At 33.1% G+C, this 9,534-nt stretch overlaps 2 protein-coding genes across 2 annotated transcripts; both read left to right on the top strand.

The window, feature by feature from the left end:
* Positions 1-2,476: 2,476 nt before the first annotated feature.
* LOC130010758 (cell death abnormality protein 1-like) lies at positions 2,477-3,837 on the top strand. The gene is made up of 3 exons (XM_056098766.1): positions 2,477-2,552; positions 2,643-3,731; positions 3,827-3,837. Exons 2-3 carry the CDS (start codon positions 2,777-2,779, stop codon positions 3,835-3,837), a joined length of 966 nt encoding a protein of 321 aa, XP_055954741.1. The 5' UTR covers positions 2,477-2,552; positions 2,643-2,776.
* A 39-nt stretch (positions 3,838-3,876) lies between these two features.
* Positions 3,877-6,769, top strand: LOC126809684 (ras guanine nucleotide exchange factor L-like). The gene is made up of 4 exons (XM_056100223.1): positions 3,877-4,490; positions 4,832-4,972; positions 5,140-5,227; positions 5,597-6,769. The coding sequence occupies exons 1-4, from the start codon at positions 3,986-3,988 to the stop codon at positions 6,756-6,758; spliced, it is 1,896 nt and encodes a 631-aa protein (XP_055956198.1). The 5' UTR covers positions 3,877-3,985; the 3' UTR covers positions 6,759-6,769.
* The last annotated feature ends 2,765 nt before the right edge of the window (positions 6,770-9,534 follow it).

Here is a 9,534-nt window from a genome sequence, read left to right as displayed (position 1 = left end):
GGACCGAAAACCGAGATCTTAATATGAACTTGTCGGCGTGTACATAAAAAAAAGTGTCCTTGATAATAGTTATTCGAAATGAGATGGGCACTGTCCGAGCCAAATTCCCCTCATGGCACATTGCATGGCATATATTTGTCTTCACTATCCTTATTGGTGAAGAAAATAAGGACTTTAAACCAAATTTAATTTCAATACTCTGTTGTTTTTCACTTAATATTAAATGCTTTCAAACATTAAAGATTTAAGCGTTATGATACTGGGCTATATTGAGCCAAACATAAGGTAAAATATTTATATGCATAAATAAAAACAAATATCACAGTTTTTGTCAAAATAAAAAATATAAAAATGAAAAGGATATATATATATATATATACAATTAACATTTATAATGAAAATCCATTAAACCCGTTTGAGCAAATGAATGATGTAACGACTGGCAAAGGTAATGATTTAATCTAACAAATCCTTGAGATACTTGCACTAAAACAAGATGTGCCTTTAAGTTGTCAAAGAAACATGTCAGGCGAGTTAAAAAGGGTTTTTTCAAAAAAAAGTATGACCAACACGAAAGCGACACACTCCATCGTTCCTGTTGGTTTTATAGGAGACCTGCCGATCTCCAAGACGAGGTTTTAATGTGATGATGTTCGTTTGTGTCTGCAAGACCCTAAAATGAAATCATTAATGTCTTAAAGGGATATTATGGAAGACTAAATAAAGAGCTTGCAGTTCTCATCATAATAGTTAAAAACTAGATAATGTAATGGGAATAAGCTGAAAATTTCAGTTAAATTGCTACACTTTTAACCGAATATTAGCGTTTGAATTTGAGGCCTAGATGAAGAGCTGGCAGTTCTCGTTATAATAGTTAAAGACTAGATAAAGTAAAATTGCAGTTAAATTGCTCAACTCTGAACCGAGATATTAGCGTTTGATTTTCAGGCCTAGCTTCGAACATCATTACTAAAGTCGGTACGCTATCCATTATCAATTTTTGGATTAAATCATCAATGAACGTTCAGCAGAAAATCGGATTCAAATCCAGTGACAATCCGACATATAAAATCGCATCGAGAGTTGATTAATGACTTTTTATATTAATAAATGTCTAATTAATAGTTTATAACATTTCAGGCCCAAAGAAGGATCTGCAATAGGCAGATTTAGCTATTGCATAATGCATGTTTAAAATATGTAAAAGGATTATTGTGATAGTCGATCCCCTGAACAGCATCGGTGTCATGATTATAGCCTCTCCAAGTGTCTATTAATAATGTTCGATGTCATATAGGGTATACTGTTAACTAAAATAACTCGGTCAACATTCTTTTGATCCTCGGTTTGTTTTATTTTTTCAATTGATATCATATAGTATATCAAATATAATTACGTCACATAAGAATTAATATGATATAAAGCTTTCATCGTATGTATGGGCTAAAAGTCATTTTTTAAAAAATAAGTTCGGAATGATTATTTCGGAAAACTGTCGATGTACCCAAAATGGTTTAATGAAGCTAAAGCTTAATACAGAGTATTGATTTGGGTTAATTTGGTGTCATTTCGCTTAGTGATGCGACGAGCTTTCTAACATTAAATTTTGGTTTCGAAAGATAAAGCGGAAGTCGTCTTTTTACTTATTTTATATTCATTTTTAGTTTACCATATAGTTTAAACGAAGACAAATAGACAGAAAGATTAAGTTTCGAACAATTTTAACGTATATTTATCTATAATAGTACGTAAAATGCATCATTTTCCACAGTTAACTGGTTATATAGACAACCTGCCAATGTCTATTGTTCTAACAGACTTGAATTCAGATTCATGAGCTATTTGCTCAACACAAACAGATTAGAAATAACTTGTTGCAACAGCTTGGCAAACTTTTATTAAATACAACAGACATTAAAAAAGTAAGCACGAAGAGTGGCTATGGTAACTTTTTTAGAACATTTACCTTTGACAAATTTTCACTCCGCGTGTGGTTCAATTTCACTTTAGATTTCAATTCATAATCGATAGAGACCTGGCTACTACACTATTGGATATTGATATTGTTATTAGTTCCATTTGTTATTTATTCTATGGGATATTTATATTTTTTGGTTACCTCTCGGGGTTTATTATTCCATTGTTTGTATTTCAGCTAAATGTACATCGCGTAGCTAATATAGACAACCTGTCAATGTCTATAGTTCTAACAGACTTGAATTCACATTCCTGAGCTATTTACCCAACACACACAGATTAGAAATAACTTGTTGTAACAGCTTAGCAAACTTTTATTAAATACGACATACATTATAAAGTAAACACGAAGGGTGGCTAAGTTAACTATTTTAGAATATTTTACTTTGACAAATTTTCACGAACCTCAACAAAAAAAAAATAATACTGAATGAACTACGGACAGTTTTCATCAAGTTCCAAAATTGGATATTATACAGGTGGTGAATTCCTGGTGTGATTCAATTTCACTTTAAATTTCAATTCATAATCAACAGAGCAGAGACCTGGCTAGTACACTATTGGATATTGATATTGTAATAAGTTACATTTATTATTTATTCTATGGAATATTTATATTTTTTGGTTACCTCTCAGGGTTTATTGCTCCATTGTTTGTATTTCAGCTAAATGTACATCGCGTAACTGTGGTGGGAGACCATGTGATCCTGATACTGGAATCTGTGAACCATGTCCACATCGCTATTACAACGACGGGGGAATCTGTAAACCATGCCCAGATGAACATTATATTAATTATATGGGAATCTGTAAACCATGTAATGTAAATTGCAAGGAGAGTAAGTGCAATATTAATGGTACATGTAGATATGGGTGTATTCCTGGATTGTATGGTACGTATTGTCAGAAGTTGTGTAGTTCAAACTGTAAATCCAACCTGTGTGATAACAAGGGTATATGTGATCATTGTAAAGATGGCTTCTATGGTGATATATGTGAACGTATCTGTCCTAATTGTAAGCCCGGTGGTTGTAATAGGGAAAATGGTGTATGTAAAAATGGTTGTAAAGATGGATTCTATGGACGCGATGGAACATGTATGAAAAGGTGTGAGAATTGTAACCCTGGTGGATGTCAAATGAATAATGGGACTTGCTTTAATGGGTGTAAGGATGGTATTGTTGATGCAAGATATGGGAATAAGTGCTCTACATGTGACGATGGCGGTTGTAAACATGATGGCTTTTGTATTAATGGATGTAAAGAAGGTTTTTATGGTAGTGACGGATTGTGCTTGAGGGTATGTCCTAACTGTCAACCAGGTGGGTGTAGTAAGGATGATGGTGTTTGTAATGTTGGATGTAATGAAGGTTGGTATACAGATACATGTGATAGTATGTGCAGTAGTTATTGCAAGAGCGGGTGTAATAAAACAGATGGATACTGTAATGCATGTTCTTTCGAAAAATATTATGGAATGTTCTGTAATATCGCTTGTAGTTGTACATGTAGAGGAGGATGTGATAGAGATGGCATATGTTATAATTGTACTGAGGGATATTATGGTGATAATTGTAAGTTGGTCTGTAGTTCTACATGTAGAGGAGGATGTGATAGAGATGGCATATGTTATAATTGTATTGAGGGATATTATGGTGATAATTGTAAGTTGGTCTGTAGTTCTACATGTAGAGGAGGATGTGATAGAGATGGCATATGTTATGATTGTACTGAGGGATATTATGGTGATAATTGTAAGTTGGTCTGTAGTTCTACATGTAGAGGAGGATGTGATAGAGATGGCATATGTTATGATTGTACTGAGGGATATTATGGTGATAATTGTAAGTTGGTCTGTAGTTCTACATGTAGAGGAGGATGTGATAGAGATGGCATATGTTATGATTGTACTGAGGGATATTATGGTGACGTCTGTAATACCACATGTAGCGCCACATGTTCAGAAGGTTGTAGGTCATCGGACGGTTTTTGTGGCGATTGTAAGAATATGTACCATAACGTATGTAATTTTACATGCAGTGTGAATTGTAAAGAAGGTTGTTATAGAGATGCCAAATGTATGGACTGCTTTAAAGGTTTCTATGGTGATAGGTGTGGCAAAAGGTGTAGTAATTGTAGACATTATAGTTGCAACATGACCAGTGGCTGCATTGAAGGATGTACAGCAGGTAAAACTGGACAGCATTGTGATAAGAGTTGTTTTTCGAGTTGCATTTCTTGTAAACGCTACAATAAATCAAGCTGCGTATCTTGTAAACGAGGATGGTTTGGATCAGTTTGTAATAAGACGTGTCCAACAAGATGCTTGTATAGTTTTTGTAATATGGATGGTACCTGCGGTGCCTGTAAAGCAGGATATTATGGAAAGAGTTGTGACAAGATGTGTAGCAGCAACTGTAGATCTACCATAGGTTCACCTGTATGTAATTACACCCATGGTTCATGTACTAATGGCTGTGTACATGGTAAAAGGGGAAACAACTGTTCTGAAGGTAAAACAAAACAACGCGTAAGACTAATAGTTAAATGGAATAGGCAGTAAATTTTTAAAAAAAACTAGCTATAGTTAGATATTTAAAGGAACAATGGTGACACAAAGAACACCAACTATTACTATTAAACAGTACACAAATAAAACTAATACAGGATTTTTTAAAACTTTACAATAGTCAAAATACTGTTAAGTCAGGTTTTCTTCAGTGCTCAGCCCACCTGGTTTAAACTACTTTCTTGTATATGTTTTACCCGATAGGTTGTTTAAGTGTAACATTGTTATTGTAGAGTGTTCAGATAGATCATATGGTTAGGTTAAACTGTAAGATTGTTATTGTAGATTGTCCTGAAGGGTGGTATGGTTTAAACTGTTACAATAAATGTGGTTATTGTAAAGGAGGGAAAGGATGTAATGTATCATCAGGAGAATGCGGCTTACAGGGCTGTCAGGAACAATATACAGGGCCTACTTGTCAAGAGTGTAAGTAGTTTTAATTAATTAACTGTGTTGTATTGTCAAATAAAATTCCTTGATTGGTATTGGTTGACATTTGCACTGCATAATTAGGTAGGTACGACTTTAAAATAACCATATGTTTATAACTATAATGATGACATCTCATCTATAAGAACTAAATCTTATTTCAGTAAAATCTACTACAGTCAATACAACCCTAATTTTTGCAGTTGTGTTTACTGTGATAATACTATTGATGATTGGTCTCTATTTTTGGAGGTAAGTATAGACTTTATCACATATATTAGGTAGATCATGGTATGTCACCTTCATGATCGGAGTAACCATGTTTTAATTCAATATTTGACTCCTCGAGAGAAACATGGAAAACGGAACGTGAAAATCGAATCAAAGCATCTAGGGGTAAATATAGTCGTCTATCAGTGAAAAAATGAAGGTAAATGGAGGTGATCTGTAGAATTTAACAGGATATTTGTATAGATTATTTGCAGATTTTTGTGACAATGATTTACTTAGGGATAATTTAGCTTTGTTATATATATAGTCAGTAATACTGTATTTAATGTTGTAATAATATTCAAATGTCATTAGCTTCATATCGAATGTATATAAAATGTTGATTAACAGGTTCTTCAAAATAAAGGGCAACATTTCCGGGTCAACTTTTAATCAAGCGGCTGTTGAATACCGCAATACTGACAACGATTATGATACATTATCACCGCTGGTGGTTGACGATACTGTGGAGTTCCAGTCTCCTGCATCAAGATCACCAGCAACTGCTAATCAGGTACCTAATATCAATACGAGTAATGAACATTCACCACTCAACCAGAGATCCAGTGATACTACTAGCCATTATCTGACATTACCATCACCGGTAAACAACGATAACCAGGCCTCCGGAGCCGACTACCTTTCGTTAGTGAATACCAATAATGACTATTTGCCACTCAATACCAAGAGTAGAGATACAAATACTAATTATCTGACATTACCAGCATCGATAAATGATGAGGATCGGATATCTGGAGCCTACTACCTAAACAATGTACAATGCAGTAATGTACAAAACACTATTACTAACCAATATCCACACCGGGTAGGCGGCGATGATGATGTGTCCAGATTCAGTTACCTTACTGACAGCAGCCAAGAATTTAAATTATCACCACCTGTAGATAACAATGAAGATGTATCTAGTGATAATTACATTACACCGATACATGTAAATTACCACTCTGCACCACACGACATTAAAACAGTAACTAATATTTACCATTCATCGTTACAGAATACCGGTTATACTACTACGATAACTGATATTTACCCATCCCCATCACAGGATACCAGTTATGCCACGACAATAACTGATATTTACCCATCCCCTTCACAGGATACCAGTTTTGCCACTTCAATAAATGATATTTACCCATCCCCATCACAGGATACAAGTTATGCTACTGGAATAAATGACAGTGACCAATCGGTAGCACCTGATACTAGTTATGCTAGTACAATGAATGCCAATCACCATTTGCCAGCACTAGATTCCAATTTTGCCAGTACTATAAATGGCATTGGCCAATCCACAGCACCAGATTCCAATTTTACTGGTACAATAAATGAAATTGACCAATCATCTTCACAAAATACCAGCTTTACTAATACAATAAATGAAATTTATCTGCCGCAAACCTCTGGTTCTGATAATATTATTTCCACTAATGAAAATAACAACTCGGATACAGACAGATCGTACGACACTATATCACTTAGCTATCAATAGAGCAGTTACAATATAACACCATTGGGGGTGCGGGGGGGCAGGGCAGGGTTTTGTACCATCGGGGTAGCAACAGGTGCCCAACTTATAGTAGTGACTGAATTGATTTTTGTGGAAGAAGGTTACAACCTTTTTGTATGAGTTTTTTTTTCGCTCGGACTAGTATCTGGTTTGCAAACGTTATTATTTGGAAGAATGTAGTATTATCGTCTCTCGATCTACCATGGTGCTTGTAGGCTTTTTATTGTTATATATGCTGGTTGGTTATATTATTATTCTATCTAAATGTATTACTATGTTATTGTATTCCATCTATGTATCTTGCATAGATGTCATATTTGTTCGTCGGATATGTTATTATTACAGCTACATGTAGATATAATATTACTTTATTATTATTTGTGTATGTTTTGTGTATAGTGTATATTATCTCATATTATTATACGCCCACATTTTCATGTGTACTGTTATTGTTGTCGAACCTGTCGTTCACATTTTGTTTGTGAACACTCTACAGGTCACAATTTTGACAAAACTTGAAATATAGGTTTATATCCCAAAGATCTCGGTTCCTTTTGATATCTCCATGTAATTTCTTGGCCCCCTGATTGTACTAAAAATCGTGTTTTTAGCTTGTGGGCACTATAGAGGTCACAATGTATCCGATTTTGATGATACCTAAAATGTTTATAACCCAAAGATCTCGGTTCTTTTAGTTACTGGCGCATATCGAACTGTAACTTTCTGAATTATGGCCCGTGATTGCAGAATATTTTTATCTGATTTTAATACATCATGTATGATTATAACCCAAAGATCTCGGTTATTTTAGATATTAGCGCTAATCGAACCGTGACAGCCTTGATTATGGACGAAAAATAGCTTTTTTAGCTTGTTCTCTGTCCATCTCTTGCAAAATGTGGGCGTATCTTGCCTGGCGACCGCTTATTGTCTAGCTGTATTACTATCTTATCATTTTTAGTTGTTGACTGGTTATATTATTCTTTTATGTAAATGTGTAACTATCTTATTCTGTGTAGTTATATTGAAGATATTTTTTTTATACTCACTAACTTTGTATATATCATATTTGTGTTCCTTTACACGGAATACATTTGTGTTACCTGCCCTTTAATTGTCACCCCACCATCACTTGTCAATCAAATGTATAATTGTTTCAAATATTTACACATATTGTAATTTGCTTATGGTTCTAATTTTATAATTTGTTTTATTTGTTGCCACATTTTTAAATTACTTCATTTTATAATTCGATCGTTTAAATATTAACATTTCTTGTCACTTATTTTTGCAATTTGTTACTTAGGATATTAGTAGTTTTAAAATTTATTAGCAGCTTTATAATTATAGTATTTGCTTTAATTATTACCACATGTTTTAAAAACTACTGCATATTTTTTAAATTTGTTATTTCAGATATTACCACTTTGTGTAATTTGCTGCCCTCATTTTAAAATTTAAATATTATCCAATATTGTAATTCTCTGTCATCACTCAATTTTATAATTTAATATAATCAGTAAATTTTATAATTTGTTGCATTTCATAATTAATTACATTTCATAATTTGTTGCATTTTATAATTAATTACATTTCATAATTTGTTGCATTTTATAATTTTTTGTTGCATTTTATAATTTGTTGCATTTCATAATTTGTTGCATTTCATAATATTACCACATGATTTAAAAACTACTGCATATTTTGTAATTTGTTATTTCAAATATTATCACATTGTGTAATTCGCTGCCCTCATTATTTAAAAATATTATCCAATATTGTAATTTTCTGTCATCACTCAATTTTATAATTTAATATAATCAGTACATTTTATAATTTCTTGCATTTCATAATTAATTACATTTCATAATTTGTTGCATTTTTTAATTTTTTGTTGCATTTTTTAATTTGTTGCATTTCATAATTTGTTGCATTTCATAATTTGGTTTTTATCACATAATAATTTGTTTTATCAGTTAATAATTGTTTTACCACTTAATTTTATATCTTTATTTTATCAATAAATTGTATGATCTGTTGCTTCAAACGTTATCGGGAGCCGCGGTGACTCATCGAGTAAGACGTTGGCTAACTAATCTGGAGATCCCGTGTTCAAACTTCGATCCCTGCGTTGACCGAGAAAGTTCATTGTGATTTTACGGCGAAGTTTCCCCTTGCTGGCAAAGACAACGTATAGTCGTTCTGATGTGCATATTGGCGTGCGCGTAAAACACCCCTGACCGGAAAAGATTTCCCTCATAGCACAATGTATGCTAGTCTTTATTAGTCCAGTCGGCGCAGAAAAGTAGGACGCTAAACCCAATTTCATTTAAATTTGTTGTATTTCCTAATTTGTTTTTTTATCAATTAATAATTTTTTTATCACTTAATAATTTGGGTTTTTTCTATCACTTAACTATTTATTTTTATCATTTTATTTTATAATTTGTTTTTATCAATAAATTTTATAATTTGTTTTTATCAATAAATTTTATAAAATGTTACTATAATTAGTTATTGTCATTCAGTCTTATAATTTCATCCTTTACATCCTAGCGCATGTTAAAACAGGTTATGGTGACTTTCAGGGGGATCAGGGTGGCCTGTGTTAATTGCAACTTTAAGTCGACGTCAATACCCATTTCTCTCTCTCCTATTATCACTCATTGTTTTTATTTGTTACGCTTGTTTTCTTTTTTGACCCCTTACCCCCCCCCCCCCCTGTAAACATTCTACTGGTGTATCACCTATGATCATT

The sequence above is a fragment of the Patella vulgata genome, chromosome 1 (genome assembly GCF_932274485.2).
Source record: "Patella vulgata chromosome 1, xgPatVulg1.2, whole genome shotgun sequence".
NCBI classification, from domain to species: domain Eukaryota; kingdom Metazoa; phylum Mollusca; class Gastropoda; family Patellidae; genus Patella; species Patella vulgata.
The sequence above is the reverse complement of the archived record's forward strand: the minus strand, read 5'-3'. Positions and strand labels throughout refer to the sequence as shown.

What these genes read in the sequence shown, in the direction of transcription:
- LOC126809684 (XM_056100223.1), top strand. Translation starts at nt 3,986, where the DNA reads ATGTACCATAACGTATGTAATTTTACATGCAGTGTGAATTGTAAAGAA. An exon ending in GGGAAACAACTGTTCTGAAG is followed by an intron (nt 4,491 to 4,831) that starts GTAAAACAAAAC and finishes TTGTTATTGTAG; the next exon opens with ATTGTCCTGAAGGGTGGTAT. An exon ending in ATTGGTCTCTATTTTTGGAG is followed by an intron (nt 5,228 to 5,596) that starts GTAAGTATAGAC and finishes GTTGATTAACAG; the next exon opens with GTTCTTCAAAATAAAGGGCA.
- LOC130010758 (XM_056098766.1), top strand. Translation starts at nt 2,777, where the DNA reads ATGGGAATCTGTAAACCATGTAATGTAAATTGCAAGGAGAGTAAGTGC.